The 24797-nt window shown below is 45.4% G+C and overlaps 1 protein-coding gene across 1 annotated transcript in view; it reads right to left on the reverse strand.

The window, feature by feature from the left end:
- CACNA1E (calcium voltage-gated channel subunit alpha1 E) overlaps positions 1-24797 on the reverse strand; it is a 786482-nt gene that overhangs the window by 646817 nt on the left and 114868 nt on the right. The window contains exons 2-3 of the mRNA XM_030206580.1: positions 15888-15993; positions 12930-13069 (exon numbers count right to left, since the gene is read on the reverse strand). Of these exons, the coding sequence (XP_030062440.1) occupies positions 12930-13069; positions 15888-15993 (246 nt within the window). The remainder of the gene's footprint in view (positions 1-12929; positions 13070-15887; positions 15994-24797) is intronic.

Genomic DNA, 24797 nt, shown 5'->3' on the forward strand with positions numbered 1-24797 from the left:
GCCTTGCGGGACCTAAGGGCTCACCTTCTCTTCAGACAAGACAGGAACCTGAAGCCATGAGCTCGCCTACGCAACCCGATCTACGGGACCTGGCTAAAATTCTCCAGCAGCAGCAGGAGCAGTTGAACGCCCTGTCGGGGGCCCTGCAGAATGTCTGCTCTCAGTTAACCATGGTCCAGGTCCAGAACCAGGCCACTGCGGCACACCAGGCCGCTGCAGCGGCTCCCCATCTGGGAGGGTCCTTCCCGGGACCTCGGTTCCCTGAGCCTACTCGGTTTGATGGTGTTCCTGGAAGTTGCCGGGGGTTTCTCAACCAGTGCAACTTATACTTCAGACCAGGTAAAAGTGGCCTATGTTATTTCCTTGCTAACGGGACGAGCACTAGCCTGGGCGTCCCTGCTATGTGAACAACAAGATCCGCTTTTGGACAACTATGCGGAGTACCAGCGCCAGTTCCGCATGGTGTTTGATCTTCCCGGAAGGCCGTCTTCCGCCGCCTCCGAGCTGCTGCGGATCTAACAGGGCGAAGGGACCGTGGCAGACTATGCCATCCGGTTTCGAACCCTGGCGACGGAGTTGAGTTGGAATCAAGAGTCCCTATCCGCTATCTTCCTGGAAGGGCTTCAGGATCGAATCAAGGACGTGCTGGCCGGTCGGGAGGTTCCAGGGCAGCTGGATGCCTTGATCTCCCTCTGTGTCCGGGTGGATACCCGTTTCCAGGAGAGGGCTAGAGCCCGTGCGGACCGGCGAAGGGGGTCCGGAGGCGGATCCCGGCCTAGTCGGGTACTTTCTCCCCGACGGGGCTCCAGAGGGCCTAGGGAGGCCTCCGAGGAAGCCATGGTCATCGGCCGTCAACGATTAACCCCATCTGAGAGGACTCAACGCCTTTGGGGCGGCCTTTGCCTGTATTGCGGCGAGGCCGGTCACTTCATCAGCTCTTGCCCCGCACGGCCGGGAAACGCCACTCCCAAGGCGCCCTGAGGGGAGGGGTCTTGGGGCACTCTAATCCCCTACCGGACAACCTGATCACTCTCCCAGTGACCCTGCGGTGGCAGGAGACGGTGGTTCACACCCGAGCTTTATTGGATTCCGGGGCCGGGGGAAATTTCATTTGTCAGGAACTCCTGCGGCAGATGGGATGGCCTATACTGCCCTATCGGCCCACTTTGCAAGTGACGTCCATCCAGGGGACAGCGTTACCCCAGCCTATCACGGAGGTGACTCCATTTTTGGGGCTCCAGGTGTGGGAAGACCACCGTGAGGAGGCTCAATTTTTGATTTTGCCCCGTACCATTCATCCCGTGGTACTAGGTCTGCCCTGGTTACGGCGTCACACCCCTGTAATAGATTGGACTTTAGGGAAGATTCAAGCCTGGGGTGGCGCCTTACCCGAGACCTGTTTGAAGGGTCGGGAATCCAGCTGCCCCGCGGTAGTGGCTACTCCTAGAACTGTGCCAGCTTGTCAAGCTGCTCTGCCGGAGGAGTACCGGGATTTCGCTGATGTGTTTAGTCCTGTGGAAGCGGATGTGCTACCTCCACATCGGTCCTTTGATTGCGCTATTAATCTGATGACCGGCAAGATGCCACCGCGGGGTCGACTCTATACCCTGTCCCGAGAGGAATCGAATGTTATGCAAGTTTACATCCGAGAGAATCTCCAGAAAGGGTTCATTCGCCCCTCCACGTCCCCTGCCGGTGCAGGATTCTTTTTTGTGACCAAAAAAGATGGCTCCTTGAGGCCCTGCATTGACTACCGGGGCCTAAATGCCATCACTATAAAGGACCGATATCCTTTGCCCCTTATTCCGGAGTTGTTTGATCGGCTGCAGGGGGCCCAGATCTTCACCAAATTGGACCTCCGTGGAGCCTACAACTTGGTTCGTATCCAGCAGGGGGACGAATGGAAAACCGTGTTTAATACGCATGAGGGGCACTTTGAATACCGGGTGATGCCCTTCGGCCTGTGTAATGCTCCAGTGGTGTTCCAGAGGTTCATAAACTTCGCCCTTGAAGACCTGCTTTATTCTACGGTAATTGTATACCTAGATGACATCTTGATTTTTTCCAAAGATCCCCAGGAGCATGTGGCCCACATTCGGACTGTCCTCTGGCGCTTGCGACAGTATCGCTTGTTTGCTAAACTCAGCAAATGTGCCTTTCAACAGCAGACTCTGCCTTTTTTGGGACATATTCTACTATCTGGGGGTCTGCGAATGGATCCAGACAAACTCCGCGCTATCCGGGAGTGGCCGCAACCCCAAGGCTTGAAGGCGCTGCAACGGTTCCTGGGGTTTGCTAATTACTATCGTCAATTTATTCCCCATTATTCTCAATTGACAGCTCCGCTGACAGCGCTCACTAAGAAGCATGCGGATGTTAGGAACTGGCCGGCCGAGGCGCTAACGGCATTCAGTCAGTTGAAGAAAGCATTTGAATCCGCTCCTATCCTTCAGGCCCCGGATCCGGACAAACCTTTTGTGGTAGAGGTGGATGCCTCTGCTTTGGGCGCCGGGGCAGTCCTCTCTCAAGTTAACGCCAAGGGCCGGCGTCAACCTTGTTTCTTTTTCTCCCGGAAGTTTTCCCCAGCTGAACGCAATTATACTGTAGGAAATAGAGAATTGCTAGCTTTGAAGTTAGCCCTGCAAGAGTGGAGACATATGCTGGAAGGGGCAGAGCATCGATTTACAGTGATTACGGATCACAAGAATCTTTTGTATCTGCAGGAGGCCCAAAGGCTGAATCCGCGGCAAGCCCGCTGGTCGTTATTCTTCGACAGGTTCTGGTTTCAACTTGTGTTCCGGTTGGCTGCGCAGAATACCCCTGCAGACTCCCTCTCCAGAGCCTTCGAAGTTCCAGAGGATATTGAAGAACCTCATCCTATGTTGGATCCGGCCTGCCTCTGTGCGGCCCCGGGTGGGGTCACCCCGACACGAGAATTTGTGCCTCCGCAGAACCGGGAAAAAGTAATGCATTGGGGACATTCTTCTGTATGGGCCGGACACTTTGGGTTTCAGAAAACCCTCCGTCTGATTTCTCGACAGTACCGATGGCCTCGTATGAATCAAGATATCCTTCGGTTTGTCACGACCTGCCCCACCTGTGCCCGGACTAAGTCTGTGGTGGGGCGCCCCTGGGGGGATCTGCAGCCCTTGCCCATTCCTGCAGCCCCCTGGGAGGAATTGTCTATGGACTTCATTACGGAACTTCCCCGCTCCCAGGGGCACACTGTGATTTGGGTGGTGGTAGACCGGTTCTCTCATATGGCACACTTTGTTCCCCTGCCAGGACTTCCATCAGCAGCACAGTTAGCCCAGCAGTTCATCCAGCACATTTTCCGGCTCCATGGGCTGCCGGTCAGGATCATCAGTGACCGAGGAGCCCAGTTCACTTCCCGATTCTGGAGAGCCCTGTGTTCCGCCCTGGGGGTTGTTACCCATTTCTCCTCTGCCTACCATCCTCAGACCAACGGGATGGTTGAGAGGATTAACCAGACGTTGAAGGGGTTCTTGCGGGCTTTCGTCAACGGGCGGCAAGATAACTGGGCATCCCTTCTCCCGTGGGCCGAGTTCGCCTATAACCACAGTGAACACTCTGCCTCTGGGCAATCTCCATTCTTCATGGTATATGGACAGCATCCGTGGCTGCCTCCGCCCATTCCCTCTGACTCCTCTACGCCCATGGTTACTCAAACTCTTGCTGACCTGCGGGAAGTCTGGAACATGACCCGAGAGCAACTACAGAAAGCAGCCGCCAGGTATAAGTCATTTGCAGACCGGCACCGGCGCCCCGCCCCGGTTTTGCAGCCGGAGCAAAAGGTATGGCTCAGTACCAAATACCTGAGGCTCCGGGTGCCCTCTCGGAGGCTGGGGCCATGGTACATCGGGCCCTTTGTGATCCAGTCTCAGATCGGAGCAGTGACATACCGCCTGCGGCTACCTAGAACTCTACGGATCCATAACGCCTTCCATGTCTCTCTATTGAAGGTCTTTCGGGGATCTAAGTGGCATCCACAGAGTAAGGAGTCAGTGGTTCCAGAGGCTGACCCCGATCCCGAGTACGAGGTTGAAGAAATCATAGACTCCAAGAGGTGCCGGGGAAAGCTGCTGTACCTGTTATCATGGAAGCATTTCAGTCCCAAGGATAACTCCTGGGAGCCGGCTACCAATGTACATGCCCCGGAGTTGGTACGGGCCTTCCATGATCGCTATCCTCAAAAACCAGGACCCAGGAGGAAGGGGGCATCCGGGGGGATACTGTCATATCCATCGCTCCCTCCGGCTGCTCCTCCGCTGGAAGCGGGAGCTGGCGTCCACCGCGGCGAGGGCCGGCCTTCTTGAGGCCGCGGCGGAGAGCCGGGGTTCGCCGCGGCGATAGCCGCCCAGCCCGGGGCTGAAGCCGTGGGCCGGCGATCGCGGCTGCCGGGCTCTCGATCGCCGGCTATGAGGGCCATACTCGCGCCAGTAAGGAAAATGGTGCCGAGATGCGATGGCCGGCGTCTCCTTCACTTTCGGGCGCGGGTGCCCGAAGCTCCACCTCAGAGGAATTAGATTGGAAAGCCGGCGCTGTAGTCCCGCCTGGGAGTTCGGACCCAGCCAATCAGAAGGATTCTGTCAGTTACCAGGTTCTGATTGGCTGGCCATGTCGGCTGGGGCTGGGTGGTTGATTGCAAACAGTATTTAAGGAGCAGGCCTGGGATAGAACATTGCTTCAGGTTCTGTTTCCCGAGGCTAGTCTCCGTGTGTTCCAGTTCTCAGTTTGTTTTCCTTGCTCTCCTGGTCTTGACCTTTGCTTTGTTTTTGGACTTCTCTGCTAGCTGCCTGCCCTGACCTATTGCCTGTTTCGACTACGCTGTGAGCTGCCTGCCCTGACCTGTCGCCGGTGTTCCTCTTGCCCTCCTGGCTCCTGTTTCCAGTATTGGGTCAGTTCGTCAACCCCGCTGTTCCGGAAGTCCCGTTGACCGCCTGCAGCTGGGGGCTCAACCCTCGGTGAACGGCGGTCACTGCGGGTGAAGACTTGGGGTTGCACGGCTGTCCTCTGAGGTCCTTCAGGGCCTTGCGGGACCTAAGGGCTCACCTTCTCTTCAGACAAGACAACAGCCTCTTGTTAATGATGTTTTCTGTGTATAATTCCCATGGTCTTAGGGGCTGCATAAAATTCACTAGTGGGCCACATATGTCCCGCGTGCCACCATTGCCATTCCCTTAGCATTCCAAAACAGGCTTACCACAGGATGAGCTCAACCATCTTGTGGTAGTTTTCTCGTTTATGCGCTATTTATTTTTTTGTATTTATTTTTAGTAGGGGGTGTGTCATAGGTGGGAAGTGGATGTGAAAGTGTTATCCAGCTAGCAGGCTCATATTAGCATGCAACCTGAAAATAAAATAAAATAAAATAGAAAAAAGTCCTTTTTTAGGGACATGCTTGTAATAGTGCATGCTAAGCCCATTTCATAGCGCATCTTAGTAAAAGGGACCCAATGGAATTTAACAATGTTTGAATAATTTATTGATAATTTCCTCACCATCTGAAATAATATGATCTGTAGTTACTTGCCTATTTGGAACCTAGATTATGAAATCTTCTGTCCATTGGTATACGAAAGTCTTTGTTGTAACAGTCCAAAACGCTCTGAATACATGTTTCACTTTGTTTTTTTTTAATTTTTAATGAGGTGTATAATTAAATGCTGGAGTCTGGAGTCCTGGATAGTTGTCACAACGCAGAAGTTGTTGGGGTTTTTTTTTCCTTTCTGTGTCTCTCTGATAACTGTAACTATTTCCTTCCTTATATAATGTTTTTTTTAGATTTTAAAATAGCTTTCTGATTATTATTGCATTTGAAAATTACAATCCAGAACTATACATTAAAAAACAATTGCCAAGCAATTAAACATAAAAGGTAAATATGTAATACACTAGTAAAAAAGCCCCGTTTCTGATGCAAATGAAACGGGGGCTAGCAAGGTTTTCTTCAGAGTGTGCATGTGGGAGTGTGTGTGTCCCTGCCCTCTCTCCCTCCCCCTCCCCCCTCTGAGTCCAGTCCTTCAGTGTTAAGTTTCCTGCTGTGCTGTGTTTGTGTTACAGAGAGAGTGAGGGCATCTCTCTCCCCTCCCCCCTCTGAGTCCTTCACTGTTACAGAGAGAGGGATTTCGTGCTGTGCTGTTTTCCTTCACTCATGGGGAAACCGGATATCTCTGGTGCTTCACACTTCCGGCTGGAGGCTTCGGGTGGTGCCTTTTATATATATAGATATTATTGCAGCCAGCCCACATTATAGGGAAAAAAGGGAACAGGTATCCAAAGAAAATATATAAAGTAAATTAGAAATATAAACTTCACAAATCTAGCCCAAAATTCCTAGGCATATTTTCAAAGCACTTAGACTTAAAAAGTTACGATAGTAACCTATGGAACTTTGTAAGTCTAAGGGCCCCTTTTACCAAATGGCGGTAAAAGAGGCTCTACGATGGCATCGGCACATGGGTTCGCCACATGTCAAGGCCCCCTTTTACCGCCGCTGGTAAAAGGCTTTTTTTTAAAAAAAGGAAATGACCATGTGGTAAGTTGCAGCCATTTCCTGGGGGAGCCCTTACCGCCTCCTATTTAGGAAGTGGTAGGGGCTGCGGCACTGCCCGACAACTGCTAGGCACACCCCTGGTGCTAGAAAATTAAAAAATATTTTCTAGCTCCAGAATTGGCATGTGGCAGGAGTCGGAACTACCTATACTGCTATTTTGTAAAAGGATCCCTAAGTGCTTTTGAAAATGAGCCCCCTAATTACCTATCTGACCTGCCAGGCAAACACACATCAGTCAAGTCTTAGAAACCTCTTTTGATAGGAATAATTTTTCCAACTGATCTGGGTCAAAGAAAACTAAGGGACCCTTTTACTAAGCTACACTTAGTGGAGGAGTGGCCTAGTGGTTAGGGTGGTGGACTTTGGTCCTGGGGAACTGAGGAACTGAGTTCGATTCCCACTTCAGGCACAGGCAGCTCCTTGTGACTCTGGGCAAGTCACTTAACCCTCCATTGCCCCATGTAAGCTGCATTGAGCCTGCCATGAGTGGGAAAGCGCGGGGTACAAATGTAACAAAAAAAAAAAACCAAACAGAGAGGGTAACCAGCATACATAGGGATGACTTCCCTATGAAGAAAGACTACGGAGGCTAGGGCTTTTCAGCTTGGAGAAGAGACAGCTGAGGGGAGACATGATAGAGGTATATAAAATAATGAGTGGAGTGGAACAGGTGGATGTGAAGCGTCTGTTCACGCTTTCCAAAAATACTAGGACTAGGGGGCATGCGATGAAACTACAGTGTAGTACATTTCAAACAAATTGGAGAAAATATTTCTTCACCCAACGCATAATTATACTCTGGAATTTGTTGCCAGAGAACGTGATGAAGGCAGTTAGCTTGGCAGAGTTTAAAAAGGGGTTAGACGGTTTCCTAAAGGACAAGTTCATAAACCACTACTAAATGGACTTGGGAAAAATCCACAATTCCAGGAATAACACGTATAGAATGTTTGTACGTTTGGGAAGCTTGTCAGGTGCCCTTGACCTGGATTGGCCGCTGTCATAGACAGGATGCTGGGCTCAATGGACCCTTGGTCTTTTCCCAGTGTGGCATTACTTATGTACTTATGTACACAAACAAAAAAAGCAACACTGGGCCTTCAAGACTGAGACAACAGGAGTATTTTATTGATAAATGACCTGACACGGGCCGTGTTTTGGCGTTAAATAAAGCCTGCTTCAGGGGTCAAGGTTTGGATGTAAATAATATAAACTGTGTATATATCCAATACCTCCGAACGGGAACGGAGAAAATCTTTAAAGCCAAGCGTGCCTTATAGAAATAACAACCGTAATATAGGAAAAAACTCCTGCATGTAACCTTGTATTTTGCAAATGCAAATACTGAAATGTACTTAGCATATCCTTATGCGGGGCCTTTCCCAGGTGCTAAACCCATTTCTAGTATGGCCATCAAAAAGGGCTTTTTTAGTGTTTCTGGCCATGCACTAATGATAGATTTAGCACACAGTCATTTTTAAAAAATTACCATAGAAGCACTTACTGCCTCCTGTTTAGGAGGCACTAAAGACTCTCGCGTTATGGACACGCTAACTAGATTACCCGCAGCCAGCCAGGTTAGTTGCATAAATAGGACCACATAAAAGTCAGTAACCTATAGCCAGTTAAGAGCTGAATATTGCATTTAGTTGGCTCCAGAAACCCAGAAATTCAATGTCGGTGCTCGGAGATGCCCCCAACATTGAATTTCTGGGTTTTAGCACCGGTTGGTGATCAGCAACAGGCTGAATATTGGGCCCATCCTGGGAACATTAAAAATAAATATATCTTATTTTAAAAGCAAAATATATTTTTACTGTATATTCCACCATTGTGGTAGATATTCATATGGTTAAACTAATATAAATATATCATTTTGTAAGTGATGCTTCCACTTTCAAGCATTATCTGTTAGGAATGAGGGCTAAACAATGTTTATTATCCAACACCAAAATAAGGAATCCAGGAATCTGAATGGAGCTCAGTTCTATTTTAAAACACACGGTATCTGAGTCACCATACAGAATCTGTATTAGACCTAGAAAAAACATGGATTCTTTGTAAGCTGCCAAGTCTAATATTGGACCAATGTAAGATTAATTAAAAGATAATGTATTAAACAAGCTTTCAAGACCACAGAGGTTCTTTTACCAGATGCTACAGAGGCACCAATCACTTATCTGCTTATTTGCAATCTTAGTAGAGATTCTCAATGGAAACAAAAAAAATCTACAGTCCACACATAGCAGTGTAGATGGGTCTCTATCAAGCATCATTCTGGATACAACAGGGATCAGCAACAAAATGTCCAAGGGAAAAATGAATAAAATCAAGTCATTGGGATGTATGGGGGACCAGTATTCTTAGACTAGCCACACAGACATCCCAGCAGAGCAGTAGGGCACCCTAGGGGGCACTGCAGTGCCCATGACATAAAAGGTCCCAGGTAAATATCTCACCATTTCCCCCTTACATTGTACAGTGAGGCCTCCAAAACCCACCGAAAACCTATTGTACACAGCTGTACACCATTACATAGTACTTATGCCTGCAGGTGTCACCTATATGTGGGTACAGTAGGGTTTTGGTGGGTTTTGGAGGGCTGACACTTTCCACCACAAGTGTACCAGCTAGAGTAGGATATGGGGCCTGGGTTCACTTCTCCACAGTCCACTGCACTGACTACTAGGCTCTAATTGGACTGGCCATAACATCTGAAATTGTCATAGAGCCTGGTATGTACTGTTTCTTTCACATCTTTGGGGGATGAAAGGGGGTCAGTGACCACTGGGGGAGTAAGGGGGTCTTACTCCCTCCAGTGGTCATCATGTCATCTAGGCCACTTTTTTGTGACTTACTCGTGACTGAAATAGGTCTAGACCAAAACATCTAAATTTTAGCCCTGCATGTTTTTACTTTGTTCTCTTATTGCAAAAAAAATGTCCAAGTTTTGGGAACGCCCAAATCCTGCCCCTAACACACTCCCTTGTTATCTGGACACACTGCAGACAAAAACGTCTCAAATTCAAGTTTTGAAAATCATGATTTGAATGTTTTTTTTGGAGAAAATCATCCAAATGCTACTTTATTCTATTTTTGAGACATTTTTCTCTTTTTAAAATGAGCCCCATAACCTGCTTATCATTTATTTGAGCTTGATATACTGCCTAATATGCAGAGGAAGCCAAAGAAGTTTACAATATATAAGAGATTTAAGAGAATGAAATGAACTCCATAAAATAATAGGACAGGAAGCAAGTCACACAAAGCAGTGGCGTACCAAGGGGGGGGGGGCGGTGGGGGCGGTCCGCCCCGGATGCACGCCGCTGGGGGGGTGCCGCGCGCCTGTCAGCTCTTCGTTTTCATGCTCCCTCTGCCCTGGAACAGGTTACTTCCTGTTCCGGGACAGAGGGAGCATGGAAACGAAGAGCCAACAGGCGCACGGCACCCCCCCCCCCCCAGCGGCGTGCACCCGGAGGGGTTTCTTTCGCTGGGGGGGTCGCGCTGCACCCGGGGAGTTATTTCGCTGGGGGGGGTCGCGCTGTTCCGGGGAGGGCGCTGCATCCGGGGGCGGGGCGCATCGGCGATCCGCCCCGGGTGTCAGTGCCCCTAGGAACACCACTGACACAAAGTTCATCACCCTGTACATGGCCTGGAGGGCCCTTTGACCAATGTGTGGTAAACATTTGCAAGTTACTTGCATCAGGTGCAAAGATTAAGGCACATTAGCTGCAAAGCCTCAATGTTAACTGTTGTGGGCATGCCCAGCATCTCCCTACACAATTAACACAGAGTATAAATCAACTTGTCATTTAATAAATCACTTATCTTAAAAGGACCAGTTGCCGACATGGGCTATGTTTTGCAACAGCTGCTTCAGGGCTCAAATTACATTGAAGTATAAAGATGCATCAAGTGCATTGCAGATGATGCAGATGTACTTAACTCCACCTACTGAGGTGTGGATAAGCTACCATGCCTATTTCCTTCCCACTGCACAATATGTACTTAGTACACGCTAAGTCTCAAGTCAGCATGGTAACCAATAGTGGGGTCCTTTTACAAAGGTGTGGCAAAAGAGTGCCTGCACCGGTGTTGGCGCGTGTTTTTGATGCACGCCGAGGACCCCTTTTACCGGAGCAGGTAAAAAGCAGGTTTCCCTTTTCTTAAATAAATGGCTGTGTGGCAAGTGAACCACTTGCTGTGCAATCATTTTGGGGGTAGCATTTACTGCCACCCATTGAGGTGGCAGTAAGGGCTCCAGCGCTAACCCGGCGGTAACCGGGCAGCGCGTGGTACTGCCCGATTACCACCGGGTATATACCGGCGTCACAAAAATAAAAATATTTTTGTAGCACTGGAAATGGTGTGCACTGGGGGAGGGAACTAATGCTGGGCTGCTGTGGTAGCTTGGTGGTACTTCCCTTTTAGCGAGCCGTAAGCCCGCATTGGGCTAATCGCTGCTTTTAAAAGGGCCTCAGTGTGAGGACATGTGCTAACAGCATCCAATAAGTCATATGCATAAACACTTAATGCACTTAAGTTTTCAGCAGAAACTTCACCTCAGTTTAGAAGTCTTAAAATGCCATTCATTTTCCTAAATCTAGACGCTTAAGATGAATACCTAGCGCTAAAAATCAATGCTAAGTGCCTAATTGTTTTTCCTATTGTCAGTCACTTTTTGGATCTAACATATAGGTGCTTAATGAAACTAGGAACATAAATTTTGAGACTTCCTAACTTTCCAAATAATATATGCTATAGCACCGGATTATATGTAGCTTCTGATACTTATCCCCCTGCGTATTGCTCTCTGTGGTACTAGAAATTATCTCCATCTCCCAAACTTCAAGAAAATCACTTATAAATCAGTTCTTTACACTGATTTCTCTTTTCAAGGTACCAAATGGTGGAAATCTCTTCCAAATACTATCAAAAATCAGTCTAATTGCTTATTATTTCATAAATCACTGAAGCCATTCCTCTTTAGAACATTTCTTTCCAGAAGAGAAGTTCAATAGGCATAGATTATGACTACGGATTCTACATAAGTTTTGTGATATCCCTGCTATTCTTATTACCTCTGAAATGGTTTTGTACTCTTGATATTAAAGGTATTGTATACTGCTGTACTTCTCTGGTTGATCTCACTGTACATTGTAAGCTATACTGAACACGATCCCACTTGGAATAATATGGGGTGTGTCATAAATAAATAAATGGCCAATTTAGTGGCCTAATTCTCAACATTACCCCCCACATACACCCCCACCCCAATATTCAAAGCTATTTAACCATCCAGAAATGGCCGCTGACCGGTTAAATAGCAATTTGGTACCATATTCAGTGGAGATAACCAGCTATCTCTGTTCAATATTTGTGGTCAGTGGCAAAAGGTTAACCAGCTATATTGCATGATAACCACCAATATTCAGCACTGACCAGCTAAGTTAAATGGGCATATCAGACTGCATAAATAGCAGTCCTATCGTTGTCTGCTATTAACCGGCCAGTGCCAGGGCCGCCAAGGGGGGAGGGGAGAGGTGGGGCAAAATTTCCCGGGCCTGGCTTCCAGAAGGGGCAGCTCTCTCTCTCTCTCTTCTGCTCCTGATAGGAGAGCAAAAACTCCAGTGCCGGGCCCCCCCTTGGAGGCTGGGGAGGAGCAGACACAACAGGGCTTTGGGCCAGGACCTCTGGTTTGACTGGTGGGGGTCCCACCCCCAGGCCCCACCAGCAGAAGAGGTCTTCCTCCAGTGCTGCTCTTCACTCCGCCGCATTGCCTGCCCTGCCCGTACAGCTGCTTTTTCTCTCACGTCTCACACGCTCAGTTTCAAAACTGAGCATGCGCGACATGAGAAAAAAAGAAGCCACAGGGGCAGGGCAGCCAATGCAGCAGAGTGAGGAGCAGCGCTGAAGGAAGATTTCTGCTGGCAGGGCCTCGGGATCCCTGCCAGCCAAGGTATTTGGAGTTGCAGTGGGGGGGGAGAAGCAATCCTTGGGGGTGGCAGTGGCGACAATCCCGAGGGGTAGCAGTGGCCCTGCCCTGGGCCCGGCTCAGTCTCTCGGCAGCCCTGGCCAGTGCTGAATATTTGCTTAGCCAGTTAAGTTAGCACAGGCCAAAAACAAAACCCCCAGATATTCAATGCTGGTCACCTGAAACAGCCTAGCATTGAATATCTGGGATCAGCGCCAACCGCGTCACTTATGCAGGCTCCTTACCACCGGCTAAATATCAGCACCTCAGAGAACATCAATCTCAACATGTTTAATATGTCTAGTTTTATTCATTTGTGCCCAACACTGACTCCTGCCAAAACAGACTTCAATGCTTATTCTCTCAAAGAGGACTTACCCACTCAGCACCACAATGAAGTCCATGACGTTCCAGCCATTCCGAAGGTATGAACCCTTGTGGAACACGAATCCCAGAGCAACAATTTTAATCCCAGCTTCAAAGCAAAAGATCCCAATAAAATAAGGTTCTGTCTTTTCCTACAAAAACAAGTTCATCAAGAAATACAGTGAGATACAATAAATGAAAAGAAAGGCTGCAAATAAGACTCCTTTTATGGTTCATTGAAGCCAGTGGCTTGTGAGAACATGAGTGGACAGTCTGATGTGATCTAAACACCAAAATGGCACGAGAAAAAGAAGACCAGGCAAGACCATGGGATCTATCCCAAGCAGTGCTATTGATATGTACAATTAGACAGGCCCATTCTCCTATAAGAATGATAGAGAAATTCAGGGGGAGGGGGGAATTATCAATGTGGGCTACTTTTAAGTTGGGTATTTTACCACAAGTCAGGTTATTTTAGCACAGGGTCCCATTTTATAGAATAGAGGCTCAGTGCTGATCTTTTCGGCACCTAACGTTCGGGATTATATGTAGAATTCCTCCCCCCCCCCCCCTCAGTGTCTATGTCCATAATCAGGATCCAATATGTGCAGTGCAGAGACTGTTTCTGTGCAGTCTTCTTGAAATGAAAAGTGAATTTAGTCTATGTATAATTTTCTACCAACAGACACTTGGTTGTGTACTAGAAGAAGAACTCAACATTATTTGGTGAACCAAGATAGTTCAGTATTTAGTGACAGGTGGGCTGGATTACTGGCGAATAACCAATAAACAGAGATTGATATTGGATCCTTCTAGAAGTTCGTGTATGTTTGTTTTAATCTAGAGCAAGTAGCTAAAGTGTGGACACTAACATTTTGAGCCAACAGCTACAATACAATACAATAAATGGAAAAATGGCTTTAGAATAGAGGTTTAAAGTGGAGAATATAAAAGACCACATTTGTTACTATTTACCTAACCTTTACTCTTTAATGGATCCAAGTAGTTGATCTGAAGCATTTTCTCAGTTAACTGACTACTCCATGTTTAAGCAAACCCTTCACAGTTTGGAACTGATCTTCATTTGTAGACTGCTTTATTGACTGATAGAGCGTGCGCTCAGTGTGTAGACAGAAGTGCCAGCTGGTCTCCTATCTTTTGCTAGTCCCAGCTCTGAGTCCAAACCATTTCAAGTAATCTTAAGTAATCTGCCCTGATGCTCACTTGGAAACCCAGGGTTATACATATATATAATGTACTTTACTACTTCTGCCCACCTTGATACTGTAGCAGCTGAACTCTGCCAGCAGGAGAGAAGAGGAGAGATTACTTTTAGGTGACACATCAGTGGTTCTCCAAAGACCCTGAAAATGGACCATGGGAGATTGGGAGGACAACAGGGGCATTTGGTGGAAGTGTGAGAAATTAAGACAAAGGGAGAATAACAAAGGGACTAGATATTCACCCCGTGTCAGCTAGGGGTTATGGGAAGCATGAATCTTCGGATGCACAAAGCTAGAGGGACATCCACTTTCTCAAATGCCATTCTGACCATTAGGATCACAATGTCAAGAGGAGTTAGGATTTATAAAAATCTACCTATTTCCATAGAAGTATTAAGAATTATCATGTTATTATTTTCAATTATGATATTCTTTAAAATTTTTTAAACTGCTTTTATGGGAACTCTATATGCATTTATGAATTGCATTTTAATTGTAAGTTGTATTTATAAAATTGTGCCTCCATTTCTAATAAGCTACTCTGGGTAGTCCTGCAAGGCTAAAAGGTAGGGTATAAGATTAGATTAATATATGTTAGCTCTTTCAAAAGTGGAATAACATATGAGGTTTTGCAGTCACATAGTTTGACTAATGGACTGGCTTCCATGTGACTTACTAATTAGAGAATGCACTGCAATTAAATTTGTACTATTTAGAGGTTAGTTATCAAGCTATGTTAGGGGACTAATCTGTATTATTTGTCACCTAATGCATGTTAGGGCTTCTAATGCTGGGTATGGTGCAACCAACTCAGCAATATTTAGGTCACCCTGCATTATATAGTAACGAGATACAAAACATGCAAAAGCATATCAAGCAGCTTATTACGATGTAAATACTATAACTTGACTTGCGGTGTGCACCTACTGCCCATATATGGAAACATGACTCCTAATAGTAGTACTGCAGACTTCCGCTAGGGGCCACTGGTGCCATTTTGGATGCAGGTGCCAGTGACGGCAGGAGCAACTGGGGACTGCTCCTGTCTGGACCATTAGATATCAGATTTTGACTAAGGTAGGTCTGGGAGGGGCATCTTTGTTTGGAGGAGGGTGGGGGATTGCCACTAGGAGAGCCCTACCGGTTGGGGGGGGGGATCTGGTTGGGATGGCATAAGAGGGAGGCCTTGATTTTTTTTTTTTTGGGGGGGGGGGGAAAGCCCAGGAAGGGCTTTCAGCTTGGGGGAGTGCTCTAGCCATTTCTATTGGTGAAGGGTGCTGGCCCCTTTAACATGCAGCCTAGGGGTATTGGTCCATGGCTTTGTGGCATGATGCTCCCAGGCAGTGAAATAAAGCTGCTATGAGGAAATTTAAAAAAAAATCTATATACATTGCTTCTTTGATATCTATCTGACACATCATAGGAGTTTATCCACCTATTGATCGAAAAAAACTTTGGTCACCAAAGACTACAGAAAGAATACATAACAGTGGCTCATAATGTCAAGTTTTTGTTGCCACTGATTTTGAGTGAAGCATAAGAACATAAAAGCAGAGTTACAGACAGAAGAAAATAGACATAAGGATAAAGAAGGGGGACAGAAGGAAGTGAATCCTATGCATGATAATAAAAGAGATAAATACATCTTTATCTACTTACTCATCATCCGGTAATAATCACTATGACTTCCTCCTGTATAACATGGAAAAGAAAGCATACATATAAAAAAAATGAACAAAGAACTTACTAATCTTCGAGACATGGGTGTCTTGTCATCTTCTGGAAGGTGCTGTTCCAGTGCCAGGACAATGCAATTTGCGATGATTGTGGCAAGAATCATGTATTCAAATGGAGTAGATAGGAGGTTAAGGGAAAACGTTATGGAAGAAAATCTCTCATTCATTTTCCAGTAATCACTTCAGCTCTACCACACACTCTACACAACTCTGTTTCCCCAACCCCTGACTCATTCACCTTCAAATGCAGAGAACTTATTCTTACTGCAAAATATTGATACAGGAATCAAATAGCCTTGTTAACCTGTTTGAAGGTCATTGCCCCTTAAAGCATCAGGATTAGGCACCGCGAAACAGTGGCCAGCGTCAGACAGACTTTGTTCAATCACATGGAAGTTAAGTGACATTTTATAAAAAGTATAAATTTCAAGAAAACGTGACATAAAATATTTTTGGAGGTTTTTTAAGCCAGTGATTGAGAGGTTGGTGTGCACGTCATGAGCACCCATTTAATTCTGAGGCTTTTTTCTCCATTGTATAGGAATATGTTTACATCATATTGTAATTAGGTAACACTAATTGAACTACACTCACAGAATTTATCTGTCCCCTTCTCCTCTACTGCTGATTCCAGACTCTGTTCCTTTTATCTTGCTGCACCTCTCGCCTGGAATAGACTACCCGAGCCTGTAAGTCTAGCCCCGTCTTTGGCCGTTTTCAAGTCCAAACTTAAAGCCCACCTCTTTACCACTGCTTTTGACTCCTAACCACTACTCACTTGCCCTGTCCTTTATCCTCACCTATTTATTCCCTTACCCTTAATCATTTTTATTACCTGTCTTATCTAGATTGTAAGTTCTTTGAGCAGGGACTGTCTTTTGTGTATGGTGTACAGTGCTGCGTATGCCTTGTAGCACTACAGAAATGATAAGTAGTAGTAAAATTGGTGAAGATATTTTTTAAATTTTTGCACCCAAAGTTAGGGCGCAGAATCAGTGCTAAGTGCTATTCTATATAAAGTGTGTGCCCTTCATAGAACAGCGCTTGGTGAGGATATTTTTCAGTGCTGTTTTTGAACACCATTTAAAGAATTTCCCCCCTCAATGCTTGACTGAATATTATTTATTTATTAGGATTTATTTTCTGCCTTTTGAAGGAATTCACTCATGGCGGTGTACAGTAAGAATAGATCAAACAAGAGCGAAGGGTAAATGTCAACACAATACGTATAGAACATTTTAATTGATAGTGAAGGGTAAAACAAAGATGGAACATTTAGATAGGTAAGAGAGTAAGAAGCAGTGGTGTTTCTTGGTCGGCTGCCACTCGGGGTGGATTGCTGCTATGCACCCCCCCCCCCCCCGGGGTACAGCGTCGTCCATCCCCCTTGGGTGCAGCACGACACCCCCCCCCCCAGTGTAGAGTCCCCCCTGGCGCATCGCCTCAAAGCCCCCCCCCCCCCCGTGCATTCTTCCTACCTGCTGAGAGCAGCCGCATAGCTGTCGGCTCCGCTGGTTCCCTGCTCCCTCTGCCCCGGAACAGGAAGTAACAGCAGAGGTAGCAGGGAACCAGCGGAGCTGACAGCCACATGGCTACTCCCTGCATCCCTCCTGCCGCGTGCACCCAGGGTGGACCGCCCCCACCGCACTGCCCTCAGTATGCCACTGGTAAGAAGAGCTAGAAAGTAAGGTGACTAATTTAAAGAGAATTGCACATGAGGTCAGAGACATGGTTAAATATTATCCCAGCTAGGATAGGAGTGGATAAACATATCCTGCTGCAGTATATGCAGTCTGTATCACTCCTTGTGTGTGTGTGAGAGACTAACAAGTTAGTTACTTCGTCCATTAAAGGTCTGGTTGAAGAGCCAAGCTTTCACCTGCTTCCTGAATTGGTAAGTGGAATCTTTCAGGCACTGCATTCCAGAGTGTGGGGGCCCTCCAAGCTCTTATTTTCAAATGTTGCAAGTCAACAGGACTCATAGCTCATGAAATCCTTCAAAATATGAAACGCAAAAGACAAAATTGTCTTTCTACTCACTTTTCTTTTTCCTTCATCAGCTCCCCCAACATAGCATTTATGACAAGATGTTTAAAAATGTTAACATGTAGTTGAAAACAGGCATTTCAGAAACCTTAAAGATAAATCAAAAGCATCAAACATATAAATTGCGAGTGACCGTACTCACCCACAAATGCGCAGTACAGACCGAACGTTCAAGGAGCAACACTCCAAACCCCGCCTCCACCAGCAGCTCCTGTTCCTGTACCGAACATAATGCAGCCAATAGGGAGGGGAGGGGAGGGGCGTGGAAATCGGAGGAGGACGTAATGCAGCCAATAGGGGGGGGAGGGACATGGAAATTGGAGGAGGACATTCACTCACTCACACACACAGAGACACCCAAGCACACACATACTAGCTGCTCACTCTCACACTCACTGTCTCTTTGGGAGGGCAGGGAACAGAGGACGGTGGCTTGACATGGGGTGAGAGAAGAGGACAGAGGAGGGTTGCTGGACATGGGGAGAGGTCAGGGGACAGAGCAGACTTGCTGCACATGGAGGTGAAATTTAAAAAACTCGCCCGTTTTAACGGGCTTAACGGCTAGTTTATTATTAAACCAGACATCCAATATTGGACCTTTTTCATAGACTAAAATCTTTCCTACATCTCTCTTCCTTGAACAGCAATGGGCTGGGTGAGATCAGAAGCATGGAATAATTCACTCAAAATTTCAAAGATTTGTAGGAAAGCATCATTGAAAAACTGACAAATCAAGTAAAAGAGAATGTGATGGGAATTTGGAAATATCCTTCAATGGTCAATGGTCTTCTATCCAAAGATTACAATTCCCTTTACCCTCCCCCAACAAAATAAAACACAAAACATGGGTTGACCTGGTGGCCCAGCTGATGTCTAGTTCTTGCTAGTTCTGTAGGGTTTTTGTCCTTCTAGGCTGGTGTGGACATGTCACAAACATGATGCACTCTGACTCCAGAAGAGAGGGAGAATGGTTTGCACCACAGGGGCAACTCCTGCTAGCTCACTGTGGCACCGGAACAACTCAGTCTTGGAGCAGACTTTCTTTTCAGCCCTCTGCCCAAAAGCTGAATCACTGTACCAGTCTCCTCTGGGAAGGTAAAGGTGACAAAGAAGCCAAAATGAATGAACAAAAAGCAATGAGAAAAAGGTAGTGTTTATGTGGGAATTCAGAGCTCCATTACTGTAATTTACACCATACAGACACACACAAAATGGACAGTTTCTGCGTTTGAAGCCTGCAGTTTAATAAGAAAGAAAGAGACAAGAAATGCAGACAAAAAGGGAGTTAAAGATGATGAGAAAGGATTCAGAACTCCGACAAGATGCTTAACATGGGATGTGCTACTAGAGGCTAGTGATGGTTGGAAAGGTCACACAGTCTGGATGAGTCAGAACATGCACGTATTAGGGAAGGAGTGAGACATTTGTTACAGGAGGGAAAGGACAGGTAGAGGAGAGCTCTCAAAAACAGCTTTAGTATTCTGCCCTGCTCTTACTTGAGTAAAGCTTATCATTAAATGTTCTTAAGTGGATACTATTTAGCAGCAGAATTACTGCTTCCCTCTGTCAGTAGGAGTATTAAAAAAAAAAGGGTGAGTGAATTTGGGATGTGGCCAAGGGGAGAGTGATGAGGTTACTGACTAGTCTAAGCAGAGGTGTTTTGGAGATGTCTTTTTGCCTTTTTTTTTTTCTGCTTCCCAGAAGCAGACTGAGTGCTCAAGGGTAAGGGTCAAACTTATCATGGGTCTGAAAAGATCTGACAGCTCAAAAACAGCCTTAGCTGCTTTACACCGGCTTCCGACTCGTTGCAGGGTCTTGTTCGAAACTGGCATGTTTAATTTTGAAAATGTTTGATGGCTCTGCACCAGAATACTGTTTTAAGTTAATCTCTTTTCTTTGTGCTCGTGTCCTACCAAAAGTCATGGATCCGTTTTGGTTTTGCCTTTTATTGCCTTCCTTCATTGTTATCAGATTTAAACAGATTTTGGAATCATCTTTTTGCTCTCAGGCACCTCAATTTTGGCTTTCTCTACCCCAGGTTTTACGTGGGTTCTCTAGCTATTTTCTTTTAGGAAACAGTTAAAGATGTATCTGTTTAAACAATTTTTGTCCTAATTGTTTTTTTGTTTCACTTTTTTGGTTCCTTTTCCTCCCTTTTTTGTTTTTGTTGAACCGCTTTGAACATCTGTTCAGAGAGAGTTAACGGTATACAAGAAATACATCACATCACATTTGAAAGGTGAACTTTTAAATACCAGAACTGGGCTTGGGGGTAGTGGCGTACTTAGATTGGTTGCCACCTGGGATGGAGAACCCCCTCCTCCAGGTGCATCACCCCCCACCCTCTGCCTCCCTCCTTCTAAGCAGTAAAGGGGTGCACTGAGCAGCTGTGCAGCTGTTGGCTCCAAAAGCCCCCTGCCCTCTCTGACGTCAACTTCCTGTTCTGGGGCGGGGGGCTATGTGACTGCTCAGTGCACCCCTTTTCTGTCTGCACCCAGGATGGACCACATCCATCGCCCCATCTTTGGTATGCCACTGTTGGGGGTAAAGGAGAAATGGAGTATTTGGGTCTCACCTCCTTTCTGGCTCAGGAAAGAAAGTGGAGTGAAGTCTGCAGACAGTGACATACCAGGTCACAGATAAGGGAGTGTTAAAGTGCAATGAGTACCAGAGGTGAACTACCTTCAAAGAGAATTTAGTATAAAACCAAAGATTGGAAAGACTGACAGACCAGAATCCTTGGGTTCAGGAAACCAATAGAGGAGCGAGAGGTGCCTGGAAGTATTTTTCAGGGTAAAGAAGGATGGCTGTTCCGATAATGATAGACAGATGAAGAAAATCTTAGAGCAGAGGATCCAGAGAGTCCCAGAAGAAGCAAGGAATCCAGAATGTGAACTTAAGGAATTTAAGAGAAGAGGAATTCAAATTCAAACATAGGAGATGGGTGAAGGAAGAAGAGACAACCAGTGTCATTTTCATGTCGTTATCTTCTTAGCTTTGATTTTCCTGTATAATGTCTAAGAAATACAACAGATGATAATTTCTTTAATTTACTTACTAAATATTTTTTTTATTGTGTGTGTACACTCTTCTGGAGTGGTCAGTGGGGTTCTTTCAAGTGACTGTGACATCTGGGAACAAGGATGAGAGGCAGGCACTGGAAGTGCGATGTCTATGTCCAGTGATGGTCTTCCCTATCTCCATCCCTTAGAACCTCACAATGGAGGTAAGAAGAGGTCTCCTTCTTCACACACTTCCACCCATGTTAACCTCAGCCTTACCAAAAAGTCAGTCCTGGGTACATCACTGGCACAATCCACCCAGAGATCAGCTACCCTTGGTATCTATACAGAACTATCAAGAGTAACCAGTTGTGTAGGCATACATAGATGGCTCCTGCTCAGTGGAATCCACAATCTGGACAAGACAAACAAAGAAAGATAAACAGAAATTTGGAGAGACTCAGCTAAAATGTGGGTTTCAGGGTTAGAAGAGTGAGTGAAAATAGGGATCAAATTGCCTAATTAGTTGAATCAGTAGGAACCAATTTATCTAAGAGCAGAACAAAGGGTGCATGAGAGAAAATCCAGTTAATACATATCACCAGCAGTTTTTACCTCACTACCTTTTTTAGAATTAAGGCCATTAGACAATCTTGCTGGAATCAAAAAGACTGTACCACTTATCTTCTGCAGCCTGCCGAGAAGGGATCTGAGAAATACCTCTGATTCAGGTGTCCCTATTATCTTAACTCATTATCAAATCTTTATATACCGCCAAATCATGCCGAGATCAAGTCAGGTACAGAAAAAGAAAAGAAATACAAATTCTTTTTTTAAAAATTGAAATTTAAAGTTAAAACTTTGATAGGAAACAAATAATAAGAAAAATAATTAATCCAAACATATTTAGGATACGGAAATGGAATTAAAGTACATAGTCCACAACTGATGAAGAGAAGCAGCCAAAACCATAGGAAGATGGTGATATAGTCCACAAGAAAAAAAAGAAGAAAAAAATAGAATTCACAAGCTTCTAAGTATCATAGTCCTAAATGGACATGATGTAACTAGTCCAGCTTTATAACATCAAAAAAAACATCTTTACCTTCAAGAAAAAACTTCTCAATTGAGAAGCTTCATAAAACACATGAGTATTTTGTAGAGAAATCAAACATTTACAAGGAAACTGTAATTGACATGTGGCTCCAATAGCCAAAACATACTGTTTCAAGAAATTGCCATCTAAGTTGATTCCACTTTGGAACATCCGGAAAGACTGAAACTTTAGCACTTTAAAATTTTGTATATATACCACGATAATAAAGTTTCAAAATCACCCTTTATCCTGTAGAAAAACAAAAGAGAACAACAGTGTAGATCTACTTTTAATTTCATCTGAGGAAGATTCCTGAATCGCTGAGACATCCAATGAAGCAGTTCTCTCTTTACCCTTTAGTGGGGTCAAATAATAAATCTTTTGTATAGTTGGTAGTGCAGTAATACTGTGTCAAAAATTTAGTTACAAGCTCTTTTGCCTGGAGAAACTCCGACAGTGGAAAATTCAGGAATCTCACATTAAGACTCCTGTTATTATTTTCCAAATTCTCAATTTTCCTCACAAGTAAGTTTTTATCTTGAGAGATATTAGATACAGCAGCTTTTAACTCCATATAGGATTTTTCTAAGTTCTCAATTTTAGGTGCTTGCATATTTATCGTTTTGTCTAAGTCCTGTAGATTAGTTATTGAAGACATTGTTATAGTTACAAATGAGGAGCAAACCTTGTGTAAATTTTCAGTAGCTTACTATAGAGCATCCAATGTCACCACTGAGGGCTTCTCTAGCACTGACAAAGGATTCACCACCAATGAAGGAATTTGTTGCAAAAGATCAGAAGTAACCTGAGATATAGTGTCCACTGGTCTCTGGATGCAGTCGATGAACACCTCCATAGCCGGCACACCTAACGCTATGGCGTCAGTGTTTGATCAGTTGGATCGGGGCTCTACATCACTGCCTGGCCTACGTTTCTGGGAAACAAATGTCCCAGTACCTTCCAATCACGGCTGCTACAGTGTAGAAACCCCAGGTTGAGGAGGTGGCTCAAGACCCAACAAGCTCAGTGAAGAATCACTTGCCAAGTTGGAACACTTTCTTGCTTCGACAGCGGCTGTACCTGGAGCTAGTGAAATCACGAAACTGGTAATCGCAGTCTGGTGTGCTGATGAAACAGGTACTGAAGGGGGAAGAGATCTCTTGACTTTGCCCCATCATTTTGGCATGACAATAGTTTTTCACAATGGCAGAAAGAAAAGTCATGGAGTGAGTTCCCGCACACTCTACTCTGATACCATCTTACCTTAAGAAACACAAATTCTGATAGGAAAGGTCAAGGAACAAGAGAAACACCTCCAAATACTAACCAAGACAAACATTCTTTCCTTCCAGGTATATCTCTATGAGCCCCTATCCTGAGTCCCCCAAAACTTTTGTAAACAGAAAGTTTTTTAACATTATCTTACTTTTCTTGTAAGCTGCTTCAGTTCACAAAAAAAGTGGGAGCTGATTCCAAAGAGACAGGGTAAGCCAAAAAAAACCCCCATTAGTACATATGGCCTTCAGACAAGCTATGGCCAGTGCAGGGACAGCCGACCTATGGGTCATCATCAATGATCTAAGCATTCTCCCAGGTACATACGGAGAGATCAACACAGCCAAATAGGGTGGTATCTTTGTATATAAGCCCTGTGATTTAAGATAACAACTTGAAATTCACCTCACTGGAAATCAGTGGTCACACAAAAACAAAGGTGTCATGTGATTACAGAAATGTGCCTTCCCCAACAGCCAGATCATCACATTTTGAAGCATCTCTAAAAACTTCATAACATACTGACAAACACCAGTATAGGCTGTAGGGCTCTGGACAAACCGTTGCAGATCCAGACCATCGCGCACAGACAAAAAATGTCGACAGCTTGGTCAATTGGGGGGAATATACATGCACATTAACATCCCCTAAAACTACAGCATTAGGAAAGCAAATTACCACCACTGCTAGTGTCTGATATGCACTATCCCAATTTACGGGGAAAAGCGATAGGGGATTAGTACATAAAAAAGTCCTAAATGTAATGGACTATGCAAACCAACCCTAACTACCAGAACCTAATGTTATAATTAAGTGTACTTCTACCCTTATCCTACTCTGTATTACTCACTAGAAGCTGTAGTCCCATCCCCGGAGACTTATCAGCCTCATTGGGATTTCTTCTCTCTATATGCTACTATATATTCGTCCCAGAGTTGTATTCTCTTTTCCGGAACCTTATCAGCTTCCTTGCACCTACTGTTACTCTATTTTCCACTCTGTATATATTCCCGGAGTTGGTACTCTCCTCTCCGGAACCTGTAAGCCACATTGAGCCTACTGCTATGCGGGAAAATGTGGGATACAAATGTAATAAATAAATAAATAATCATTCAACCTAAAAGCAGGATGTCACAACCGTCACAGGCAGAGTTTTATCATACAGAAACACCACCCCATCCCCCCCTCTCCTAGGCTCCTCAGAGAGGGGAAATGGCAGCATAACCTAACAGCAGCCAATAAGACAAATAAGACTTCTCCCCCTCCCTCAGCAAAGTTTCAGTTAGGCCTATGATCTGTGCCTCCAACTCATTAATGAAATAAAAAATCAGAGAGGTTTTGGCCTGCGGAGAACAACATATATGGACTCTTTAGAACAGTGCCAATCAAACTTTCTGTGGCTCTGAGATCATTATCACAGCCACAGCACAGGCAACACGTTGCCCCAGGAGGCCTACGTTTCTGTCCATGCCATTACTCTTGGCCCTCCTACAACTTCATAG

This window comes from Microcaecilia unicolor, chromosome 6 (genome assembly GCF_901765095.1).
Source record: "Microcaecilia unicolor chromosome 6, aMicUni1.1, whole genome shotgun sequence".
Lineage (NCBI taxonomy): Eukaryota > Metazoa > Chordata > Amphibia > Gymnophiona > Siphonopidae > Microcaecilia > Microcaecilia unicolor.